This window comes from Acromyrmex echinatior, chromosome 2 (genome assembly GCF_024713525.1).
Source record: "Acromyrmex echinatior isolate Ae372 chromosome 2, ASM2471352v2, whole genome shotgun sequence".
Lineage (NCBI taxonomy): Eukaryota > Metazoa > Arthropoda > Insecta > Hymenoptera > Formicidae > Acromyrmex > Acromyrmex echinatior.
Window position 1 is genome coordinate 2,159,412 of NC_141853.1, and position 27,342 is coordinate 2,186,753.

General features: G+C 32.4%; 1 protein-coding gene and 1 long non-coding RNA gene across 3 annotated transcripts in view; one reads left to right on the forward strand and one right to left on the reverse strand.

The window, feature by feature from the left end:
- Positions 1-227: 227 nt before the first annotated feature.
- LOC105145626 (uncharacterized) overlaps positions 228-27,342 on the reverse strand; it is a 30,174-nt gene continuing 3,059 nt past the window's right edge. The window contains exons 2-13 of one of the 2 annotated variants that reach the window (XM_087403351.1): positions 19,602-19,742; positions 15,190-15,363; positions 13,691-14,900; positions 12,562-13,480; positions 11,088-11,458; positions 10,875-11,025; positions 10,370-10,595; positions 10,116-10,281; positions 7,157-7,286; positions 3,818-4,009; positions 2,585-2,842; positions 228-2,513 (exon numbers count right to left, since the gene is read on the reverse strand). In XM_087403351.1, the coding sequence (XP_087259477.1) occupies positions 2,325-2,513; positions 2,585-2,842; positions 3,818-4,009; positions 7,157-7,286; positions 10,116-10,281; positions 10,370-10,595; positions 10,875-11,025; positions 11,088-11,458; positions 12,562-13,480; positions 13,691-14,900; positions 15,190-15,363; positions 19,602-19,740 (4,125 nt within the window). In that variant the 5' untranslated portion in view covers positions 19,741-19,742 and the 3' untranslated portion in view covers positions 228-2,324. Of the gene's footprint in view, positions 2,514-2,584; positions 2,843-3,817; positions 4,010-7,156; positions 7,287-10,115; positions 10,282-10,369; positions 10,596-10,874; positions 11,026-11,087; positions 11,459-12,561; positions 13,481-13,690; positions 14,901-15,189; positions 15,364-19,601; positions 19,763-27,342 lie in introns of those variants that run through there. The other variant, XM_087403350.1, reaches the window with a different exon arrangement.
- The window catches only part of LOC147910396 (uncharacterized), a 52,154-nt gene continuing 32,373 nt past the window's right edge, over positions 7,562-27,342 (forward strand). Inside the window, exon 1 of the long non-coding RNA XR_015544234.1 lies at positions 7,562-7,771. This is a non-coding gene — a long non-coding RNA (uncharacterized LOC147910396). The remainder of the gene's footprint in view (positions 7,772-27,342) is intronic.

Genomic DNA, 27,342 nt, shown 5'->3' on the forward strand with positions numbered 1-27,342 from the left:
TCTGCAATTCTTAATGACAATGATGGTATCGTTACATTGTCATTGTGTAGGTATTATATGTATATGATCAAAATACTGCCATGACAATAATATATAACTGATACTGTTATATCGTTAAAAATTACAAAATAGGGGCTTTTGCATTCAAGATGAAGAAGTTAAAAAAAGCAAATCGATATTAAATATTAAATAGGAATCAAATAGAATGGGAAGAAAAATACAAAATATTTTTATCAATTTGAATCTATATTTTTTATTTAAAAGTTCTAGCAGACTATGAAATCTTCGAGTTATAGCATTGTATTATTAGATTATCGATATCTTTTACATAATCTTTTAAATTAAATGAAACGCATTCATTTAAATATGTGCGACGTTATTAAAATATGATAAGAATGATATTGATTTTGCTATAATACTCTTATTATGTAAAATAAGTCTCAGCTCAAGACGCACATAGATCTTTTATAAAATATAATAGTAAGAAGTCTTAGTTTAATTAATCCTTGGCATATATATGGCATGATATCAAAATATGAATGTCACGCATTAGACTGTAATTAAAGTAACAGCACAATTACATGTTATATTTACAAATATTGGCTTTTTCCCTCTAGTTTTCGGACGTATACAAATTTTTGTAAAGTTTTTTTTTATTATAATTCATTTAATTGCATAACTTTCCACAAATCTTGTATTTATACGCTGGAAGACTAGATTAGAAGTATCTATAAAATTTAACACAAACCCTAATAACACTTATTTACTTAGATTGATAAAAATCCATTTATAATTAATCTGGATGATAATGAATAATACTTGCGCATGATGTACTGTTAATGCCCACATTTCTTCAAATAGCTCGAATAGTTCAGTGCTTGAAGTGATATTAGAAAACCATTGAAAATTTATAAGATTTATGTCTTTAATATATAAACTAATATAAAATATATTAGTATATATATATATATATATATGAAACATTTTCTTTTAATAAAATTTTTGACCTTCTATAAACATTTCTTATTAGCGTATTTATTTATTTTATTTTATCAAAAATATACGTTTTATGTACCATTAATATCATTATTTTTATAATTCATGTGAATATTATGCATATTTTTAATCAAAATATATCATTCAATAATTTTAAAGAAATATTATTATACATCAAGAATTAATTTAAATTATACACTTCAAATACTGAAAGAATTGAAATAATTTTTCATGTTTTAACTTGCATTTACCAGATCTATTACTTTTCTACAAAGTATAAATGAATAGAAGTACAGATGAATCTCATTCTGTGTATGATAATCTTATTTTGAATAAAGATTTTTAAAATATAATGATTGGATATAATGATTGATGATGATATCTGATTTTTTTACAAAGCTCTTTTACTATTGCGGATAAGCGTATGGCATTCTCAAAAAAATACTCCGGTTTCAAAAAAAGAAACCAAAACTACTAGCGAAACTACAAACAGTAGTTTAAATTTATCATTGCATTATAAAATCGTGTAAAGCTTAGTAATTATATTTAAACTTTTAAATTCATAATGTTTAATTAAAATATCTCTTATTTTTGTTATATAAATAGCTTACAAATTTTTGTAATCTATAGCTGCCTCGTTTATTTTTTAGAATTTAGCAGCTTAGTTCTCGTACTTGTCCTATTTTCTGACGTTGCCTCATTTCTCATACAGAGCCCGGATTAAAGTTTCGAGATTGCGTCAACCGTAGCTAGCTTTCCCCACTGCATCTCATTCTCTATCGCCGTGACGCCGTCACTCCTTCGCTTTCTGCGTCGCGCGTCACAGCTTCGTATAAGTGGCAATGGGGAAAAATCGTGAGAAACGCGCTCTTGTCGACTCGAATTGTTATGTCGGTCGGCGAATAATTCGGGCTCATGGAAGTGCTTTACACAATAAGGAATATTATCTAATATAGAGAAATTTTCTGTTATAATTTAAAATTATTAGCTATTTTTAAAATACATTAAAAAATAATTTTGTTATTTCTAATTTAGGTCTCATTTACTTTATGCATTATCAATTCATGTTTTTAGTAAAAAATTATTCTGATTTTAGATATAATTCCTTATGAAATAATCTCTCGTTACAGGCCGACGTTTTAAGATTTTTTTTTTTCTGTTATTTGAATAAAAGATACCATTTTCGATGTATATATCGTTTATTCAAACAACAGAAACTACATCGACTAGTGTTATTAAACAAAAAAATATTCTCATGTTACGTAAAATTAGAAAATTTGTGTGTGTGAATCCATATCATAGAAATTTTTTTTATAAATAAATATAAATCAAACGCCATGATCAAATTCGTGATATCCTTCTGCACCAGTGAATACAACGTCTACCCAAACACGCATAGCTTCCGGGCTGGGTGCCATAAGATGATAAAGTCTAGATGATGTCTTGACGATAAACGTGAGGGATGGTTGTGGCGATCGGACGGTGTTCATATGGTCCACATAGACTTCTTCGATCGACTACAATGTATTAATGTTGATTAGTTGATATTAATGTTACAATTCTTAATAGATCAATTTTCGGCACTTACCTGGAAGTAAATTATACCGCGAGCTTTCTTGGACGTGTTATCGCTGTAGTAAGATAATGTCTTCCGTCTGCGATCAAAAACGAACCATCGCTTGTTCCAATGATGAAATTTTTTACTCATCTTTGATAAATAACCACTGCAACTTGTTGTATCGACCGTAACATCGTAAATCAAAGGTAATTGATGTCCGGCAGTTTCTATATGATGCCTTAGATCCAAGGACTCGGATTTGATCGGAAGATACCTCGTGAGTGGTCTCTGTAAAATTTATCCATCATAGAAATTTTAATTCATTAACATTAAAATAATACATCGAATAAATTGAAGCTTTCCCGGTATAAAATAGAATCGTGATATTAACGAAATTAAAAGATCAAATTTTGCTCGAAATTTTTGATAATTTTTTATGACGAATAAATATACAAGAATGAAATTTTAATATTTATACATATATGTAAAAGATAAAAAAATGTATATTTATTGACAAATATTTATGTGTAAATATACGGTACATATATACATATACATATGTAATATATATTATATGTATATATTTTGTTTCTTTTTCGAGGTCGTTTTGCAATAATATTTCGGCTTTCGATGGTTCGATTATAGTGAATTTTAGCTAGAAATCTTCAGGAGATTTATCTTTATGAAATGTATCACGGACAGCCCCGTTAAAATATTTTATAATATTTCAGAAGTATTAATTTTTTTTAGCATAAAAAACTAAAAAATTGAGTTTTCACTAATAAAAATTGCTAATAATAGTTGCTATTTTGTTAATTTTTATTTGATTTACTTTGTAAAGTCACTCTAAGTCTCTTAAAGATTTCTAGCTAAAATTCGTTGATTAGCTCAGAGCTGAGACTGCAAAACGACGATTTCAAAAAAGAAACGATATATATATATATATATATATTACATAATATATTTATATTTAAGTATTTATTATAATAGCAAATATATTTTCTTATTCTTTATGTGCTATATAAATATTATTAAAAACTTCATTTTTTTGTATTTATTCAGTTCGATAAAAAAATCTCAAACAATCTGTCGAGTAAAAAATTTTAAGCAATCTGATTCTCTAGTACTCTTAAAAAAGCTTAAATTTGCGTAAATTTCTTGATTTTTTTTTCAAGAAAAGCTAAGTTTTTTTTCTGAAGCAATTATCTTGTTGGTTCGTATTATATCCTTACACAGGTAATGAATCAATTTTAAGAACATTACCTGAAGTTTTGCCTTTTCGCGATGTTTGACAGGTTGCAATGGTCCAAGAGTATCCATCTCGCTAGATGTCTGAGAAAGAGGGCGACTTCCATTTCCGTCGATAATTCCGCCGCTACCACCACCACCGCCACCACCGCCACTATTGTCGCTAAACCTCTCACCTTCCATCGATGTCCTCCTATCGTCTCTCATCTGAAAATAATTCACATATTCTCATTATTCTGTTTTATCAACTTTCACAGAAATATTTAAAAAATAATCTTGATTCGTGTATTTTCATTATTAAAAAATTAGGAAAAATATGCATATCAAGTTTTGGAAGTTCCTGTTCATTCACCACTATTATCTCAGATTATAAAAGCATTCCAAAGCGAGAAAATATTCAATAAAATTTCTATTCACTTTATATTGAATATTTTTCAATAAAATAACATTTGCAATCGATGGAACAGATTTATAAAATATATTGAAAACTATCTTCTTATTTCAAGGAGAAATTATATTATTTTTGTATATTATTAATTTGACAAGTTTATTATAGCTGTGAACATTATTTTGTTTTTAGTTGCATGATTCATTTCCAGATATATGTGATTTTTATTAATACATTATTTATGTGACATTTATTAATTAGCGAATTTCCAGTATATTTTACAGCTTTTATTATTTGCAAACGTTATTTTATCAAAATATTAATACTTTGAATTTGTATAAGGATTTGTATTGTATATTTTTTTTGCTTCTGATGTCACAATCTGAAATAATAGTGATAAATAAACACAAACCTTGATGATGTCAGTGTTGCTTTTGCATACAGTTTTTTCATGTACATATTTGCAAATTTCACGTTTTCGTCTGATGTGTCGTTTTTTTGTTTTGCCTTTTATATAACTTATCCACATAAGCGACATTGTATTATATCTAATTTAAAAATGTATCTAATTTTTAAAAAGTTGTCTAATTTAACGAAAAATGATAGCAACTGCCGAGATATCGTTTCACACAAATCCAAATGGATGACAGAGAAAGACTGACGCTGGTGACTTGGTAGTCCAGCGATATAATTCCCACCGTAAAATATAACTCCGGACTCCCACTTACTCACCAAATGCTGTGAGCACTAAAATTCGCTCGCGCAATAAGTTTCAAGTATTCATTCATAAAATATCATGCCACGTGTAATAGATGTTGAATGACACAGATTGCTAAAACGAGACATTCGCTTTCCGTAATGCAAAATATAATACTCACTATGTAATTACAATTAAATTATATTGGATATTGCTGACAAAATAAAAAAAATAAAAACTAAATTTCGATACATAGTAGATAAATTAAATAGTATACTTATGAATAAAATAATGAAAACCGATTGAATTAATTAAATTATGTCAGTATTTAAGTCAGTATTGCTTTTGCATACCAAATTAAATCTTTGTTATCGAAATTAATATTGCGTTTTAAATAATTGAGCAATAAGCCAATATTATTATATAACATTAACGTCAAAAGTTCCTTTAAATAATTTTTGCTATTAGTAGTCAAGTCAGAGATGAGAAATTCCGTCAGCTTGGCAAACGTGGTGACTCATCATAAATACTAATTTACCGCTTCACTTCGGCTTAACTCAATACTAAGTAAAGTAGTAGGAATGCAAAGAGTAATATGTGTCTTCGAAGAAATATAACTCAAGTCTTAGAAGAAACATATTTACGCGCATACAAAATTTAATTTGTAAAAATTTCTTTGATTATTTTTGACATTGCTAAAAATTTAAATATCTATTTGATTAAATGCTTGAGGAAAAACGTGGAAAATTTATCGTACGTCTATAAGTATGTACATATATCTAACAAGAAAGAGGTCAGTTGCAAAAGAGATTTATGCATTCGATGTCATCAATGCTATCATCATAAATTATTGCTAGGCTTAATCTAGACTTTACAAAGGCACATTTATCGAAGTACAAACTATTCTCTGAATATGCTGCCCAACCCGCAGCATATTCGCATATCGGGGTTTAGATGCACATATCACACTGGGAAAAACACGTGCGCAATGACGAAAACACTTGCTCCAGAATGCAAATGGATATACTTGCGAAACAGCGCTGAAAACGTCTTTGACGTGTGGTAGGCTAAAATGCTACACGAACTTCCGGCGACAACAAATATGTTGTTTTTCAATATACACGAAAGTGTACTTTAAGATGATCTCTTTCAACTGTCAAAACAAGAAATGGTAACACAAAAAGAAAATCTCATAGTCCGTTATGTATACCTATATCTATACTTATACTGCATCGTTTAGCACAACTGATACTATGTAGATGATACATTTATTATAAAATATTTCTTTACACACACATTGTTTCCAATTTGTTTGTGTATGATTCAAGTTATTTTTAAAGTATTTCAAATATTAACTCTATATTCCTTTCGAACATTCCTGCAGTTGATTCACTTTTCTCGTGAACCGATATAAGTATTCTCTCATAAAATTGCTTGGAAACGTAACACACTATTTTTTGCATCCGATTGGCATAATAATGGAGTTTTTTTTGGAATTATGCCGAGAAAAATAAAATAATAAAAAAATACTCTTTTATTATAGTCAATATCGCCAATTGTAAAATGAGAGCGTAAAAATTGAGAGAGAAAGAGAGAGATGAAAAAAGATAACAAAGATAAAAACAAGTAAAGATAATGTAAAGATTAAAAAGAAAAACATACTATTATTATATTTACATTACATTGTTCTTGTTATATAATTTAAAACTCTAAGAACATACCCAGTAATTGAAGACTCCACATTAAAAATACAAATATTTCATTTATCTTAAAAAAATTATACTTATAAAATTATTTCTTTAGTAAAAAAGAAATCAATAGCTCATATTTTCGTAAAATAAATAAATTTGTGACATAGATGCGTCTCGGAGCAAGAGAAATCTCGCTTGTGCGAACACTGAAAAATTTTAGGAGAGGAGACTTGTCAAGGGACATTTCTTTGAACAGGTGTGCGATAAAATCCACACGAGCAAAAATAGAAACTGAAAGATAGACTCTCGCTTACTCGACGTAACATTTTGTAGTATATACGTATGTATACACGTGTCCGTGCAATAGCATTTGATTAAACGATAAAATATTTTTGGAAATCAATGCGTATGAGTAAATAGATTCTTGGAAAGGAATTATAAACATTTCATGTAAACGTTCAACATTCCATTTGCACAACAATGCAATCCCAAAGTGAATCGAGATATAAACTAAAGATTGAGATATAAATTAAATTTGATTAACGTGAAAAAATGTGTTTTGTGCTATATATACTTACATTGTCATTTTGAAGTAAACTGTAAGAATTATTCAACGGTCCTGGACTGGGAGAAGTAAGTTCCGAAAGTTTGCTGGGTGATAATTTTTCGCCGTTTCCACCTTCTGCGCCGTCGGTGCTTCCACTACCACTGGAAAAATAAATTGGTAATAATAATTTACAACAATGTCGTTGCAATTCTCCATAATTTGTTGATCACATTAAAACTTTTAACGAAACTTTAATGAAATAAAAAATGAGTCTATATTTCATTATCTTTTACATCTTTACAAATTAATATTTAAAATATATCCTAAATATAAATGTAAAAATATAAGAAATATGAATAATTCAATTGATGGCTCTTATCGTCAAGTTGCACAAAATAAAATAATACAGTTTCTTTGATATTGTTGAATCCTACACTTTATATTTGATATGAAACTTCACGCTGACACATTTAGTGAGCGCTATTATTAACTGGAGCGTAAACACTGAATGTCGCGAATTTTATTCAGCGTTTTTGACGTCCTCGTGGAAGGAACACGATGCACTTCTAAAATCACGGTCCTAGTTCTTGAGCTTTGCGAAACTGAGAAGAAGACGAGGCCTATAGTCGACTATAGCGAAAGGCAGGTATTATTAAAACCTAACAAGTACAAAGTGACTCGGTAGACCGGTTCGACGATACCACCGGCACAGCATTTAATTCTTCTACAATGTTAAATACAGCGCGAACGATACTCGAACATTCCGATCTCGTTGCCGTGCCAACCTCGGCCTTGGTTGACTAGAAATATTTCCTTGTTCTCAATAACTGACCTCTGATTCTATTGAAGCCTGTTTCTGTAATTTTATTTTCTTTCTTTTATGTAGTAATGGCTCTAAACGAACGAAGCTTCATGCGATGTGCGCATTGTATGCTATGTGCACACATTTGTGTATGTGTGCGCGCGCACACACACACACACACACACACACACACACACACACATACACACACACACACACGGATAAATGAAGAGTTATAATGATCAAATATATATAGTTTGGTCAAGAATTTAATAAAATAACATAACAGAAATATATTTGATAAATATTTGTAATTTGTAACCAAAACTTTTCTAATGAAAACATAATCAGTAGTCTAATCACTGAATTATTGAATACGAAATACGATTATATGCAAAACTCTGATATATAAAAATTAATAATATTGTATAATAAGGGAAAGCTTAACAAAATCTTAGCATTTTATGATAACTCATCTAACGATAAGTTTTTATGATTCTATATGCAAATTATTTATATATAAATCGTAACACACATACGCACACAAATTAATTATATCACCTTTGTAACTACGTCTACGTATTGTGCATTTACGCGCGCGGAAATATATTATGACGTCTTAAGGGTCAAAAGGTGAGCATTGATCTATTTTTTGCGACATATCGTCTTGTTAGACTTATCTTAAATTTATGTGTAGCTTATGCATTTGTATTATTGTAATAATAATTAATGCGACGTGTTATTTTATTTTATTTTAATTTCTTTGGCTTATTTATAGCTTTTTAAAATGATTTACTCTTAACTATTTTATTCTCTACATGATATAAATACTTTGAAGAGACTTAATTGAAATGGAGCTTTTTATAATTTATATACTCGTGTTAAATTATTCTTTGAAGATTTTAAATCGTCTCGTAAATTCAATCGATCGTTTTCGAAAAAAAGATAGTTTTCTTTCAAAAAGCAATGACTCACAAATAACGTTGATGAATATCGCGCGCGTGAGTTTCCAGAGGATGATAACAGTTGTCACAAATCCAATCTTTAGCGCACAGGTAACAACGATTACTAGTAAGGAAAGTAATTAGGTTGCATCCCGTAACTCTGGCCTCGTTCAGCATTATCTCACTCATTTCTCTGGGATTCATTTTGGAGCATTGTCGACAGCTATCGAAACACACGCTTTTAATTCTGTTGTTTACTACTCGTTTTTCGTTATTTCTTTATCTGTATATCACATTTTTTTATATATCTTCATATCACGTTATAATATTCATCTTTCGCTGATTTTCCATATATGGCACGTTAATGCAAGTAGAACCATCAGAAGACATACAGTTACACAGATATCATATCACGCGATAACGCCCCGCCTACTTTGTACCACGAGAGAATGAAGACTCAAGCCGAGTGTCGATCAAACCAACACGATATGCGACCCTCGCACGTAATCAGTAATTGCTCTTAACATCTTGTATATTAACAATAATACTAATAGTGTAACAATGAGGCCATAAAATTCTCTAATTCTCTGAGAAATTTCGCAAAATATAATCATTTCTCTCGATTTAAATTCTAATTTATTTATATTTTTTACATTATGATAAAAATTATTTTTTTGAAGAAGTGAAGGATAAATGGGTGCACTTAATCGTGGAATACTTTAATGCTTATCCACCTACTTGCAACATTGAATGGATAATTTTGATTTTATATCGGATGCATAGGATACACTTAGACTATCATAAAGTGATATACACATTACACAACGTTCGTGTGGATGAAAAAGGTTTCGTAATAAGTTTCAATCAACGATGGAAAGGTCGTCGTGATTAACTGTGATACTGCGCGATAATGTACGCGTCTTGTATTATGCATATTTCGTGGTACAAATAGCATACGTTGATTTTTATGTGCATAATAAACGTTTGTAGCGGGGTTTGTATATATATATATATATATATATACAAAAACATATTTAGGATACATTTAAATATTATATTATCGCGAAAGAATATAAATAAAAATTGACGCCGTATAAAAGAATTATAATAAATAATAATGCTTTTAAATTTTGGATTAATTAAAAAAAATTTGAAGAGTTATAATAATAAAATTGTGAAAATTCGAATCATATAACACATAAAAAAGTGATGAAAAAAACCGAATTGTTATCATTAAGGCTTACCTTTCTGTTGGTCCAGTAGAATAACTGGAAGATTCTTCACCAGATTCAACGCTGTTAAAAGACGCACAGTTCATTTTTCTTTCTTCCCATTGTGAACGGACTTCATCCTGTACGCGTCTTTTCAATTCTTCGACTCTACGTCTTTCTTCCGAGATTACTTGACTCCCTGGAAAAATATTAATATTTTTATTTTTACTTATCCTTTTTAAAGGACATGTATTATAAAGTGTATCATAAATTGAAATAATTTGTACCTTGTTTAGCTAAATGAAGCTGACGATTTCTTTCGATTTCTTTCAGCGATTCGATCGTCTTTCTTCCTAAGCTACCTTGATTGTTTACGATGGGAGAATCATTGGTTACTCTGGAGATTCTGTCGAAGTCTTCTCTACTCGGGGATCGTTTTTCTTCAGAACATTCAGCAGAATTTTGAGCTAGATAGCCAAGCTCTTCATTTATCTCTCGTACTCTATTTCGAGCCTATCATAATTACAATCGTTGATTAACTATTAGTTGATGAATTGATGTTAATGATGAATTAACGATAATTAATTAATAAATGATAAAGCCTATAATACATTATCCATTAAGACATAACATGCAATACGAGATGTTTACTAATTAGTTTAATAATTTTGTTGTGTAGGAAAATAATTTTGTTGGAGGAGAGAATTTGTAATCTAATTTCATCATGCTTAAACATACATCGATTTTAATGGATTAATGTTTCTCATACTTATTTTATGTTACTTTACTGACTTCTTCCAATCGCTTCAAATGCCCCAATTTCTGTCTCTCCAGACTTCTAGCTTCTTTAGTCGCTGTGTTCTTTGCTTCGGACCGCTGCGATTCCAGATGAGTCAGTTGCAATTTCCTGTTTTCGATCTTGTTTGTGAGATCACTCAAGTATCTGCAAAAACATGCACGTAATGTATATCTCGAGAAAACTGAATGTTAAACAATATAGTGTACCTTTGCAGCTCTTCTCTCGTGGCTAATTTACTCGCCTCTTCTTCGAGATGATGAAACTCCAAATCTTCGAAAGCTTTCCTTTCGCTCTCTAAAACATCCTGCTGCATCGTTAACTTATTGGCAATATCCTGCATAATTTCATCCATGCAATTGGCCAATTGTTCATCCAGTTGAACGCAAGCTTGCTGTGCCTTTTGAACACGTTGTTTTGCTTCAGTTTGCAAATTCGAATGAATCGCATTATCTTCTGCCATTTCTCTTTCCAGTTCATTTATTCTCATTTGCACTTTTATCTTCTCTCCTTCATCTTGCGTGAGCTTCAAGGATTCTGATTCATATTCCGCGGATACAAGCGCTTTCTCCAATTCGAGCTGTCAAATAAACAACGTATTGATTTTTAATATCTTTGAATACTTATTTGTGCTAATTTTCTAAATCTAGCTTTATCGAAAAATAAGACGTTGGCAAGATAATTACTTACAAGATACATTGTTTTATTATTTCGTAGAAATTTTCGTGAAAGAAAAAGATTATGAATGATACGGTGATGATATACTTAATCTTTCTTGTGCGAAAATAAATCAAACAACTTATTCTTTTCCTTATGATGTTTTATTCTTGAAAAATTCAATTTTAGAAATCCCTTCAAGTGTGCCGTTAGCTAAGATTGAGCGCATTTAGCGGACTCAACAGTTGAGTGAGCGCTCGCTGTTATTGGTATATTTTTCTAAATCTGAAATTCTGATTGGATGAACTAAAAAAATACACCAATAACAGCGAGTGCTTTTTCTGGGAAATTTCTACGAAATAATAAAACAATGTATTTTTCATTGTAGTCCATATTTCTTTATAAACTGATACCCCTATTTGACCTCAAAAATTTCTAAACATCGACTTATTTTATTTTTATTATTTCTTTATAATTATTTTTCTATTGATAAAGTATACGTAGGACAAATCAATATTCAAATTTGTTTTAAAATAAAAAATTCTTTTCAATTTTTATTTTTACATGAGAAATTAATTATATCATTATTATTATTACAGTTACATTCTGTATTAGATCATACTAACATTAAATGAAAAATAATTAGAAAAAAGAGATATGATACTATGAAAAGAATCTACAGGAAGAGATTAGAATGTGTATCTAAATATTAATTCGAGAAACAAATTTAGACATAGCTAACGGAAATTGTCTAAAGTTTGTCACTAATAATTTTATTATTTATCATAAATATATACAATTATTATACATACACACACATACATACACATACACACACAATTATTATCTGACAGAACCAATACTTACAATTAGATGCCTTCCACATGCCAGAAAGGGATAAAGAGAACATATAAATAACTTATTTAATATATGATACGCGTAGTACAAGATAACAGTCACAAAACTATGAATTTATGTGTTCAATCTTGCTTAATAATATATAATAAGCCAGAATAAAATAATTACCTCTCTACTAATTTCTTCCTCTTGAATTTCAATTTCGGCGACGCTCCTTTTCAAAGCATCCATGTTACCAAGAATGTGCAATTTTTCGTTTTGCAAAAATTCTATGTATTTTTTCCTGTCTTCCTCTTCCAATTGCTTTCTGTCTTTGTCAGCTTTTACTTCATTGGACTTTGCGTTATCCTTTTCAGAATTGTTTCGCTTGGGAGTCACGTAGATTTCTTTGGATTTTGATAGCATAGATAATTGCTCGATCGCTTCAAGGAGATCATCATTCGATATGGCCAGTTTATTTTCTATCATTTCGTACGAGTTTGACAATTGGCTGTTTTTCTTTGGCATGGAATGATTCTGATTATTCCGTGTCGTCGGGGATAATACGACGTTTTCGTAAATACTCGCGTTCCCATTTTGCGTCGTTTGCTGTGATTCGATTTTCGCTCCGTTCAGTCGAATCGTTCCGTATGTGGACGATGAGCCTTTGGTATCGTCTTCAGCCTTCATGTAATTCCCTGTTCCGTCGATGTAACTGCCGCTCTTTTTATTATTGCCAGTGCTAACGTTTTCATAGTTGCTGCCACGAGAAATTGAACCTGAGAAACTGTAGTTGGCATTCGTATTATGAACATTAGAATACTTCGCCGGTTGATTATTATTTGGTGTATTTGCATGTGGCGATCCTACGGAGACATCACGATTTTCAACTTGAGCAGATTGATCTCTACGATTGGACGAATTGCTATTTTGAAAAATAACTTTAGAATTTTGCACGGATACATTCTCGTATGACGAAGCACCCCAATTGGTTTGCTTGATAGTGTCAAAAGAGAAATGCGGTTGATTTTTCGATGGGCTCTTCGGACTATCGAAAGAAGTATAGCCGAGTCTCTTGTCACGCGGAAGAGATCCATTTGTTATAATCCTGTAAAATATTACATAAGTAATATACTTTGTTTGCAAGTAAATGGAGTAAGTTAAAAAAAATATTTGAATATTTAATATTACGAAATAAATTTCTACAAATCTCTTTATTTTCTATCTCATGCTCTCACAAAAGGACAAAGAAAATGATTGGAAGAAGAATTAATATAAAAGGAAAGCAAATAAAATGTAAATAAAATACGATAGTTACCGATTAGGTTGCCTCGGCTTTTCGACCGTGCTTTGTCTTTCGTATTCGGCACACATTGCCAAGATCTCTTCAAGCCTCATTTTCTCTTGCCTCTCGACCTCTTGCTCCCGCAACCTCTCTTCCTGCGCTTGTTTCCGCTTGGTCTCCGCTTCCCTGCGTTTATTCTCCGCGTCGGCTTGCCTTTCTCGCAATTCTTCGAGGGAGCAATTGCTGCCGACACTCGGGGTAGGACTCTTGACCCTTGCGTAAACTCTTTTTTGCTCATTATATCTTGGATTCCGATTAAATGCTGGACTTGGTGGTAGAATTCGCTTAACATTTGGATTTGAACCGAATCCGTGAACGTTAGACGGCCTCAAGATTTCGACATTGGCATCTCCACTGGCGTTACAGATACTCGGATTCGATCCGTATTTTTCCAATTGCAGAAATTCTGTAGTAGTCGTTTTCGTGACAATAAGACTTTGGCTCATGTCGAAATCTCTATCGACGAGATGGTCCAGTTCGTTCGAGCTCTGACAAGTCATACTTCGAGACATCAAGTCATCGCTTCGAGCGGTGACGATTTTTGGAGATGTCATACCAACATATGGAGATCTCGCGTTTTTATTGTTGTTCTCGTGATGTGGTTTACACGTTTTTAAGTATGTTTCCGCCGAGTACATTCTAATCTGATTGTGATTCTGGCACTGCACGTTTACTGCATTATTCGATCGAGTTGGCGTACTGAGACGCGATTCCGATCGCTGACGAGTCTCGTCATGATAAATGATCGAGTTCTGTGATACCGAATCGACATTACCATTCATGGCGAAACCGTTCACCGGAGATTTCGTCAAGGATACCAGGCTCGACGATCTTGAATGACCGAGGATTTGGTCGGCTGGTACATTCGTCGTAAGAGCACCAGCAGGAAATACTTTCGGTGAAACGCAATTGGTTCTGTTTTGCTTCGACAGCATCTCAAACTTAGTCAGCTTGCTCAGAAAACCCATCTCATCGTCAGAGCAAGAATTCCTTGGAGATTTTCGCGGTGCAACTGGCGGTTTTCGCTCTAAGTGATGATTTTCCTGCGGCTGGCCGTCAGGAAGAGCAAAACTTATCGGCGCCATTGAGATTCTCGAGTGGGGAAAGACAGATCGTAGGTGTTTAGCCTCGGCTGGATGATTGAAACGCATATAGTTCGATCGGCCTATCGACAACATACAACCTGAAACATTTAACGCCTTTTTATCTTTATCACAATAATTACGATAAATTTATAAGTACATTCATAACTTTGATTTATATACTTTTTATTTTTCATTCTATTTAACCAAACGGATTTTAATACGATAAATAGAAAAAAAATTTTTATTTCTCACGCAATAATATTGCGCTAATAAATAACGAGGTGTTTCTTAAAAAATATTATTTTTACCAAAGGACCTCCTTACTTTTTTAGGACGTCTGCACGCCCACCGGTCACGGTCATTCATATTTAGGTCAAGGTTTCTTACCTTGCGCGAGTCTCACTGGCGAATTTATCGATACACCATCGATGAACGTATTGCCATTTATGGGGAACAAAGTGACCACACCATTATTGTTCTCGATAGCACAATGCATAGATTCGACGCCGGTACCGGCCACCAAAATGTCCGCATCTCGGTTGGATCCAATCGTGATCTTACCTGTGTAGCAAAATGAAAAAGGGAAAGAGTAAATTTATTTCTCAAATGAGAAAAATCAAGAGGCAAAAGTATCCAATTTTTTTGTTTTATAATAAATTCGATGATACCGAAAGTATTATATATATATCATTCAGTTTTGAGAAACAGTTTCGAAAACGTAATTTTTCAAACGTAAAGATGAGCACGATAAAAAAAGCGATGCGAAGAAGATCAGGAAGCGTGACTAAATATTGCTTGCGCGTGTCTTACGGTTGAATGGAAACCAGACGAGCGTGTATGCATTCCGATCGAAATTCTCGCGGGCTTAGTAACGCACTTTCTTTCAACGTAATGTGAGTCACATTAATTTTGGCAGAGCGGTTCCCACGAGTATCAGAATATAAATATCGATACAATCGAATTCTCGAGCTTATCGTTTCGCGGGATCGTTTCGCGGAAACTTCGATTCCGAAGGGCGCATGAAACTCGAGTTAACAATATTAATTTGAGCCTTCTGGGAATGTCAACGACCTGGCGGTCGCGGCCGCGACGAGGATGGCCGGATGTATTCTCCACCCGATATACAGAATTTCAGTGTACACAGTGTATATAAATACGGAAGTGAGGAATTGAAGCGGAGTATTGTCAAACTAAAATACCCTTCGATTCAAGTGTAGGAGTTTTATTATGCACTCCTGAAAAAAATCAAATTTGTTAAAACCGTATAATATTTTTAACGATCTAAAAAAAAAAAATGCTATAATAATCGTTAATGCATACGGAGAGCAGTCAGGATTTTTCACAATCGTGTAAAATCGATTCTCGATAGATTCACAAACAACTCGCACTAGTTTCCGTAAAATAATTCTAGATGTGCTCCGTTCTGTGCGACACGAGTAAATCGTGATGCATTCTACGAAGGACTGCAGTTATATTTAGTTTTAGCGCGGTCGTGCACTCTCTCGTTGCATTTTCGGTCTTTTTGGAAATGTGTTGGCTGCGATGCGCGTTGTGGGAAATACACATATAAGTATCCGACGGTGCCTAGATGCATATAATTTAAGCGACGATTAAACTAATTTTTTCTCTCCCGGACGTGTTTAGAATGTTTAGCATTCTCAAGAATATGCAGCATAATTAATTCATACGTTAATTAATTAAAGATATTTATTTCGAAAATACTTGCTTGTAAATCTCAGCTATTTATAATTATATCCTTAGAGTATAATGATTTTTTGTCGAAAATATGACAATCTATAAAATCACGCACGATGAAGATGAGATTTCAAAGCTTCGAATTTTGCTACGGAACGCATTATTTTAATCGGAGAAAGTTCTTCATGATTTCGAAATTAAATACGATCGTAAATTCCAAGGAGACGTGGTGTTCCGACACGTACGTGAGCGAGTCGGTAGACAGACAAACAGGTGCACAAAGAAAAAGTGAAGTCTATGACGTTAGTGTCCCATTTTCAGAATTTCGATATACTTCAATATAATTCAAATTCTGGTTCTTGTCCAAAGAGTTTTAGAGTTCTTCATATTTTAGAAGTAATTCTCGCAATTAAATTGATAAAAACGAAAAAGTTTTAATTGACCTTTTTAAGTCTCTTAGTTAGAAATTTTTCGAGTTCCTATGAGTGAAAATTTTCAACTTATTATTTCATTTATTACTCTGTTTTATAAATTAAATTCTATGGGAGCTATTGGACTTACATAGATCACTTAATTTAAAAAAACCTATTTCCCAATGGAATTACGTTACTCGGTTGTCATAGTGAACGGAAGATAACTTCCTGTCAATCAATTTCATCCTACACGTCCTATCTTTGTGCAAGTGTTACGCAGGTACATGCATCCGCCCTTAACTTTATTCATGTCAAATTCACACTATGTAATCATTTATATTGTTTCTTGTTCTCTATTCTTCTCTTTCGATCTTTTATTCATTTGTTCCTTCGTTTAACAAAATTCAATCTTAAAGATTTTCTTAAAAACCATCTAAAATTATTTAGGGTAAACAAATTTTGATTCACGTCATTATATTTCACGCTCGGTTGCATGACGCATCGACTATATTTAAGGTATTCTAAAATACACAAACTGCCAAATTCTTGTAATCGGTTATATCCCAGAATCCCTTTTCTTTCAAGTCACGCGTTAGTAGTAATTTAACTCCGTTATGATGTTGCCTGATGTGTTTGTTTAATCTGTTCGCCATTTTACGAACCAATATTAGATCTGTGTTCAGCGGCTGAACTAATGTACTTTTGGAACTTAATGTGAGATAGATATATGTTTGATATTTGATGAAAATGGGAAAGAGAGTTCTAATGTAGTTTAGTGTAAGAATAAAAAATTAACTTATTGTTTCAGTTCACTATCATCACTTGTTCTAATGAAACACGCACACACCGGCACGTAAATACACACACACACACACACACATACACGTACATGCACAGTATGCATTACACATCTAAGACTAAGCTCGAAGGATCGTGAGGATCTTCTTTGGAGTCTTCTTCTTTGTGTCCTCCTATGGATTTATATTTTTATTTTTTTATCATCATTATCCGTCCCAATACGTTTTTCTCACAATAACGCAAAAGACGAAAAAATATTGCTCAATATTTTTGTTTCTCGAATTATTTCACTTAATATCACAAATAGTAGTAACTTCTATCAGTAAATTCGATAACGCCGTAAAGTTTTATCAGTTTAAACAATGGTATTCGAGCATTGGATTAAGAATACCGGATGAATCATGATTACGTGACGATGTATTTATCTGTTGCTACCAACCCAATTTAGTTTTACTCATTTCACATAGATGATGAGAAAATATCTCACGAATAAAAAAAAATTAACTGTATCTGTGTGTCATTCTTTTGCTTTTAGATATGCGCCTCCGAAAGTACATCTATTAAACTGGCACAACTACTGTCGCGCAATGAAATAAAACTTATACTGCATAAATAAAACATAGATTGCATAAATTTAATTTTATTACTTTTTTTATTACTTTATTTGCGATTTTATTGCTTTTGTTGATTTGGAATAACGGCTGTATCAATTTAAATTTATAATTAGCACAGCTATAGAAAAAAATCAAAAACTAAATAAACAAAACATATCTCTTCAGTGCTGTTTAGTTGTTCCTTTTTCAAGTTTATGATTTAGAAAAATCCCCTAATTACACTAACCCAACATCATAAAATATTAATTTCATTAAACACTGACAAAAAACTAAGAAAAAATAATTTGGGGTTGTTCTCTTAAAATGACTATATAATTATAGTTATTTGAATCATTTTTTACGGTAATTTCAACCATTTTTATGATTATAATAACTATAATTATTATTTAACTACCAAATATTACTTTATTATTTACTATCAAATTATTTTTCAGCTTATTAATGATACCCATCAAGAATTTTATTGAATTTGCAAATTTAAACAGTTTATTATATATTGACGCGAAGTATTTGGAGATAATTTTCGAAGATTAAGGACGGAATAACGGCTTTAGAGTATTAAGCAATAAAATCAGAGAAATGAAATCTAAAATTAGAAAAATATAATCAAGACATATTGTGTTAATGCAAGGTAATTGGGGAATGATTTTTCTGAATTAGGAATGATATCAATTAACTAGTAACAAAACAATATTTAAGAGTTATTTCGCGCTTTTTAATTTTTGTATTCTTTTTTTCTAATTAAGAGAAATAAACCTGTCTCAGTCAAAGCGAATCTTAGTGCGCAAATATTTCAGAATGAATTTATATCCAATTCTGCAAACCGCGTGTCGAAATCTTTTTCTTGAAATATAATCATGATCAGAACTAGAGTATAATATTGTAATATCACATTGACAAACATATAATCTTTTATACACACCCACACACACACAAAACTAATAAGCATTCATAGAAGGATATTAATAATTTTTTTTCTGTAGCTGCTGCTAACTATAAACTTAAGCTGATACAACTATCATTTTTATCAAATTAACTAAAGTAATAAAATCTCAACTAAAGCAACAATTAGTAACAAAATAGCATTAAATTCATATTTACGTTTTATTCGATTTTATTTGATTATGCTGTAACGATCGTATCAGTCTAAGAGACGTCTTCGAAATTTAACACAATTAAATGTAAATATAGATTTATTAAGAACTTCAACATGAAAAAAACTGTTTGTCATTAAAGAAGAAAAAGAAATAAAAAAGCGCATATCGCATTTATATCTAACCTTCGGGTAGAGGATGCAAAGTCACGGCCGTCGACAGTCGTCCGCTTCCCATGGAGACGAGATGCGGTGTTTCCGTTTGCACGCGTAACGCCCGACCCGTCTCGTGCACTTCGAGACTGGCGGCTGCTATGCTCGCCATGCCTGCAAAACAAAAACATTCGTAATAAATACGCAATAAATTAGCAGATGAAACGAAGCGATCGGTGATGGGAAACATAACGATTCAGTTCCATTAGTTCTCGTGCTTCGATCCCATATCGTTTCTCGACTTTATAGTTCACGCAATCAATTGACTTTAATTGCCAAGCCATTTAAAAAAATGCAACGTTTGAAAAAAAAAAACGATATTTTTAATATAAAACGCTATATATTAAGAACTTTCACAAAATTACAAAAAAATATGCAGTGATTTTGCGAGGATCGAAATGATTGACAGCTGTAAGAATTTGCATGCCCAGCTGGGAGACACCATTAAAATTACGCTCGATATACCGAACATATACCACCTATTGGGAAGAAGGTTTACCGAGCCTTATTATTAACTACAACGAACGACCTCGTCGAAGATTATGGCTATCGTTTCACAAGAGATCGATCCAGATGAGTTCTACGAGCGAAGCTTCACATTGGCGGATAAGAATGAGGAGGGTTGCCCAAAAAGAAAAAACAGGGACGAAAAACCGGTCTTTCCGAGACGGGAAAGGATTTTTCTATCTTCTTTTTTTTTTCTTTCTCCTTGTCCCATCATAAACTTAGTCTACAGGGGTTCTTAACCTTTTTGCGACCTACTGCATCTCTTCTGCAGAGATTTATGGTAATATTGCGCCTATATACTGAGATAATTTTATTAGTCGATATTTATTTCATTATTTTTACTTACACTAATAGATCTTTTTTTAGTCGAATGTGATATTTTATAAGATAATTTTATAATTAATAAGTAATTCAGCTATAAGATAAATTTAGAAAGTTTGGATCAAGCTGAAAACTTATCGTTGCAGTGTACGGTGTACTTGCAGGCCATTTATAGGGTTGTTCATCTCATGTGAAGGATCTTAACGAGTTGAAACAACTTTAATTAAGCACATTACGTTAGGCCGTCCCGTTGAACTTTGCTAACGCGTTTGACCACGAGGAAGTAATGTATTCCATTTGCAATTTCTGTATCAAGTTACTTACACAGTGAAAACGCATAGAAATTCATAGAGGATAGAATAATGTTCGGAATAAACATAATAATAAAATTATTTATTTTTTGCCAATTCATAAATGAAAAAGGAAAACTCTTAGAGATGGTTTGAAATTTTGTTAATTTCTAAAAATAATTCTTATTTTATAATAATTTTATCTATATTTCATTAAATTAATATTAATTAAAATACAGAAATATCTTTAAAATAGGAAAGGAAAAATTTTAATGATTTTAAGTTTAAATGACTGAAGAATGAGCTTCTTTTAGTAATTCCACTTTACTATTGTAACATTCTGAAGAATAATATTTTCATATACGAAATTTTAATGGTTTACCCTTGCCGCCCTTGCGGTTGACCGACTAAACGATTCATGGCGCTATACGGTCGTGTACTGCACCCACAATCTGCTTAAATTACACCTCCTCGGATTTCATCGGCGAGTAATTTAAAGCCAACGATTAAGACGTTGGGTTGCGTTGAATTTCTTAGCTTGAAGCTGAGATCTTTATGAGGAAGCAGGAGTGTTATCATTATCTCTGGGCTCTGCGTAGATACTGAATATCGCGAAATCGTTATTTTTCTTGTGAATGCTAATGAAGAAATGCTGATAGGTCAACGTTGGAAATCTGGTAGATCATCGGTTTATTTTGCTGCTCAATTTCATCGTTTGAACACGCGAACGAATGCTCTTGGAAATCGTAATTGGATCGATACTCGCACTGTCTCTCTCGTGATCGGGACGTCATATTGGAGTATTTGATAAGATACCCGATAGTAACATGTACACACGCAATTTAATGAAACGCATTAAATCGATCGAGAAAACACTTACTTTATTATAATTTTAAAGAATTAATAGTCGCGAAAGAAATGCTATAATTCTAGAAAAGGCATTATCGCTAATACATTACAAGTAGCACTTATTTAAAACCAGTCAAGACATCGAAAGTACAGGTGTATCGTCCTTGCGAGTTCGCTCTCGCGTGACTCCATTCCAACAGTAGACACCTGCCCATGTGCAGGTGAACTAATGATTAGTGGAAATGTACGAAGAGATACGTGAAAAGGTTAGAAAATATTAAATTAATAATACAAAATTATTCCATTAATAATTCATAAAATATATCATAGAGGATAATATTGTATAACAATAATAAAATTACACAGGCCCACAAAAAAGTATCCTGTGCTGGGGTGGAGATCCAGCTATTCCAATGTATTTTGAGTCGCTGAATACGAACCTGACATCAAAATAGGAAAAAGTGGATAAAAAATGGGAAAAAATAATCCATTTTTTCGCTCTAGATTGAAAATTTTCTCTAGATGGTCCTATTTTGATGTCAGATTCGTATTCAGCGACTCAAAATACATTAGAATAGCTGGATCTCCATCCCAGCACAGGATTTTTTGTAGACCTGTGTTATTTATTATTATTAACTTGTGAACTGTTATAAATAAAAAAAGAAATTCTTGAAGAGATCTTGGTTTAGGATTTTAAAAATTTTTTAAAATAATATTACATATATTTCTGCGTCATTGAGAATTAGTCATTATTTAATTACTAATTAAAAGCATAGAAATATTTGATTTTCGAAATAGCAAAGGAAATATTGATTTTAAGATAAAGAAGGAAACAAATAATTATCTGAAAAGAAAGATCTGTATATATAACATAAAACATTAAGAGCCTCAAATAATTTTTCAAAGATAAACCTGGCAAATTGAAAATAAATGAGAGCAAATTCCTCGCGAATTTGCAGATATCGTCACCAGCTTCTGACAACATATTATCGCTTGCAAATACAGTTGGTACAACCTTGAATACCTCATTTCGTCTGTTTCTCGACGATAATTCTTTTCTGCTGTATCAGTCTTTTTTGTATAGATCGAAAATATTTTTCATACCGCACACAACAGGTCGTAAATCGTAGCGTAAGATCTTGAGCACCTAAAGGTAGAGAGATACGAAAGAAGCAAAACTCGGCAGGCAAATGGCGAACGCAAATGTTTACCCGTACACGAGACGATACCACAATGATAACGTAGTTTTGATAACAGCATGTAGCCACGCCTCTCGTGCAAATTACACTTAGGTATCTTAATTTTAAATTGGATTAAAACCATTTATATTTCTTGCAAAGAAAAACGTGAGGATTTTCCACAACAAACGCAACAAGGAATGATGTAAGTTAATTAATCGGGCCGCTGCCATCGACATATTTTTTTGGTAGAGCTTGTCTCAATGGGTCAACGGTTTGCTCTCTATTAGCGACAGTTAACGCGTTAGGATAAACGTTTACCGATGACGTCAGTTGCGCCACACGCGGAATGATTTACAAAGATGCCCCGCCATCCGCGACGCCTACAGAGATATGAACTTTATCTTTATCGTTTGTGAGATGGGTGGATCAACTTGATACTCGCTTAAAATATTTCTCTTATATACTATCAAATAAATATTTGGAAGAGATTAGCAGTATGGTGTCAAGATAAGTTAAAAATGTAGTAATTATTGTAAAGTTTATTATTATAAACTTATTTCCGATAAAGTCAGCATCTTCTCTCGCAGTGAAAACGATCTCATTTATAAAGAGCGACTTGGGAAAATTTCGGTAGGGACGATTGATAAGTCTGTTAACGAAATTCTGAATTGAAAGAAACGGTATAAAGGGATTGGACAACTGGGGGTTACCCTTTCTTTCAGCTTTAAGCTTCAACGGATGCTGGTTTATTTACAGAAACCGTTTTAGCAGGAAGGAGCACACTCGTGTCAGGTACCGATCGTAAGCACTCCGCGTCCGGCCCTATCCGCTTCGTTCCGTTCTGCCGCATATAGAACATCCGTTGCGGCAACTCGCATATGTGCAAAGCTTCGTTGCACGAAGCATCCCAACATTCTCATGCAATTTTGTCATGGTATGAAAGATTCAATTTCATGAATAGCTCCTACCTTACGTCCACCGCAGCTCCGAGGAAATGTTATATTTATAAGGATCAGAAGTGGAAAACGCGTTTAACCACGCTTTTAAAATGCAGTTTATTGCAAAAGGTAATTCTGCATGCTCATATTAACTCTCTATCAATTCTCCGGATTTTAAAGACGTAGTCGATAGGTTGATTGTAAATTCTGATAGATAAATTTAAATCTGTAAAAATTAACTGAACAATTTAATAATAATAGTAAAAATTCATTTTGTTAAAAAGTTTGATGTTATCGGATCGATTAATCATATGATAGGATAATAGATCTAGTCAGAAAAAAAAAGAGACATTAAGATAAATATTATATGCAATGTTTCAAGATTAATCGACTTTGATCGGATGCATAGGCAATATAAATTGTACATTGTATATACCAGTTTGGATTAATGTGAATTGAAGTATTTACAACATCTATTGCATTGTTAAGATAGCGATGAAAATGCGCATTAGTCTAAATTATATCTTATTATCTATTGGAAAAAAATCAATTGGTTCTAAAATATTGTAATATTCGACGCTTTTTCCTTTTTTACCTCAGATTTGTTATCTTACCAAGATGATTAATTGATACTTCAAAATTTTGTATTGTTAATTTTTGAAAAAACTTAGGGATGTCTGAAATTAGGATTTGGAATTATTAATATGAGCATAAAGGGCTAATATCTTTTGCAACCGAACCGAATTTAAAATAAAAAACACGTTTCCATTTTTAATCCATTTGTTAGATAGAAGAACGGACGAAATATCATATTCTGAGATATTACCGCAATATTTAGAGAAATAATATGGATATTGCTGAACTTTATGCAATATTTTAATAATTCAATTTTATTAATTGTTAAAATGTTATTATGTTTATCATCACATTTCAGAATATACATGACAAAATTATCATTAAAAAATATTCGGAAGTCCAGAAAGCACACTCGAAACAGTTTGGGCATCTCCAGGAGACTCGCCAACTCAATTTGCATTCTTATAAAACTTCTTATAGAATTTTTTCTTCTTACGAGAAGCGCGTCCATCTCGTGGTGGGGCCGCGTACTTACTGTTGAATTATAATACATTATACTGCAGCAATATATTGCAATATTATCCTACAAAATATTAAAAGTACAATATTTCATAATATTGCTGCAATATCTCTATAAAATATTAAAATTTCAATATTGCAACAATATTATGCAATTTTTGTAATATTACGTATTGTTAAAATATTACTGCAATATTGCTACAATATTTCATACTGTAGAGAATACACTGTAATCTCTGCGATATTTTTCGAGAAATAAGGCGTTTGTCGAACTGTGTGACGGGTAGATGACCGCGTGTGTTTCGAAAGACGTAATAAGTCGCTTTTACTCTAAACGGCTATCATCCGATAAGGATCGAACTGTGGAATTTATCATGGACGAAAACAGTTTGTCTGTAATTTATAACTTGTCAACAGCTATATCGATATAGAGGCATGGATAATTGTCTAAATTCGCGGCAATTGATTTCAAGCGACGTAGAATCTAACGCGTCTGACATCTATAGCGAATAATGATTTAAAGGAAAACAATCTAGAGCGAAGGAGCAAGAGCTGAGCTAACTCGGAAATACTCGATATACGTAACTAAACGAAGAGATACACACACATATACGTAATGTCATAGCTGTTGCGTGACAATCGTTCGTGCGAACGTTTTACGAATCACCAGTTTCGCTTGTCTGACGGCGACATCTGCCTGGCAACCGCATCTTCCTCTCCGTCTGCTTCTTCAGCTTCATTTTTTATCGCTCCTCTCGTATGCAGACCCTTTAGATAACTTCCCATCGAGCTGCATTAACGCCAATGTAAAGATATCTTATAGATATACGAGATGTTTATCGATGGAATAATAAAATACCTAGATGAGTAACGAAATAACTATTTACGCGTTAACTTTATACGTTTCGATTTTCGAGTTTCGACAGATGGCTTAACAAGTTGCTTGTTGACATAACAAGTGTTTGCTATATTAATTGGTCCATTGTATCCATTACAATTATTTTCTATATAAGTATTTCTATTTTTTTTTATTTTCAATTGTTTGTCTTAAAGTTTTGTTAAATTATTTATTATTTTTTCACTATATTTCCTTTTTTTTTTTTCTAAAAATTATATCTACGCGAGTGTAAAGAGCGTAGGATTCTTTTTCATTTTCCACCCAAACAAAATTCCCACTCGTTTTCTGAATGACATTACGTAGGCAGATATAGAATCCGGCTTGTGTTGCACGCGCTTTATAATCGACATCGATTAACGCCGCGCCTTTCGGAAATTTAAATGATATGTATTAGATCGGTTAGAATATTAGGTAAAACCAGAGAAAAAGAAAAATACCGCCTCGTCACGATTCTCAAGGCAGTATTTTACGCTGTTGAGCAGTCAAAGCGAAAGTACTGTAGAAACATAAATCGTAACGAATATAAGTATATATGTATTAAATATGTTTAGGAGGTCTTTATTCTCAAGGTCGATTTACCGGCGTTACGAATCTTTTGAGAAACAGCAGAGCTGTGTTTAACGAAGTATAACTGGTTTTTCAAGCTGGTATTCATATAACGCTTACTACATCGATTAAATTATTGATCCGCGTTTGCGTTTCTTGGTTGTGCATCCTTACGTCGCGTTAAAAAATTTCAACGAGAAATTTTTGTGTGGCGAAAACAGCTGAGAAATTTACTTTGCATAGCTGCGGCTCGGCATGAGAATGGCAACGAAGGGCGGAGAAATCGGCATGACGTAACGGCCCGTATAAAGGCAATAGAAATAAATGACGTTAAATTGTTGGGTGGTATGTTTTTAGCGGGTTCTACTGTCAGCATTGGAGAACGAGATGAATTCGAAGACGAGATCAAGACGAAGTTTGTGTATTTATACAACGTCCAACGATAACTGTTTTAGAAACATTTGTTATATATATATATATATATAATACGTGAATTTCTTTTATTTTACTTTTCTTTTGCTTTACTTTACAATAAAATATGAATACTTCTCATATATGTAAATTCTATTGTAAGAGAAAAATGTGTGATGCTTCGGTGCCAATAATTTTGTATATACTATAAATGTAATTATTACTAACAATTATAGCACTAATAATTATAAAAATAGAACTCTTAAGCATAATTATCTTTGCTTGCTATGCAATTATAGTCACAAATACCAAACACTTTTTTCTTAGCATAACTTTCTAAAATAAGTCCGCGCGAAAGTATCGGCCAAACTATCCTCTATAGAAAAATCTGCAAAAAGGGAGATTTGCAGAGCGAGCTGCACGATTGCATTGACAAAAATATTGTTCGGCATAAGGGACATACGCACCACTGGCCATAGGCAGCTGCTTCACAACGGACAATTCATGGGGTACAACAATGGGCGAGAATGGGTCGTCAAATCGATCCAGGTTTGCGTTCAAGACTCATTGCGTTTAAGATTCATTTGTAAAGTCTCTTGTGACGGTTAACGTGGTGAAATTCATTCTGGAGTAATATATTCTGTTAAAGTCGTTTTTCTTTTAAAAGATATATTTCCT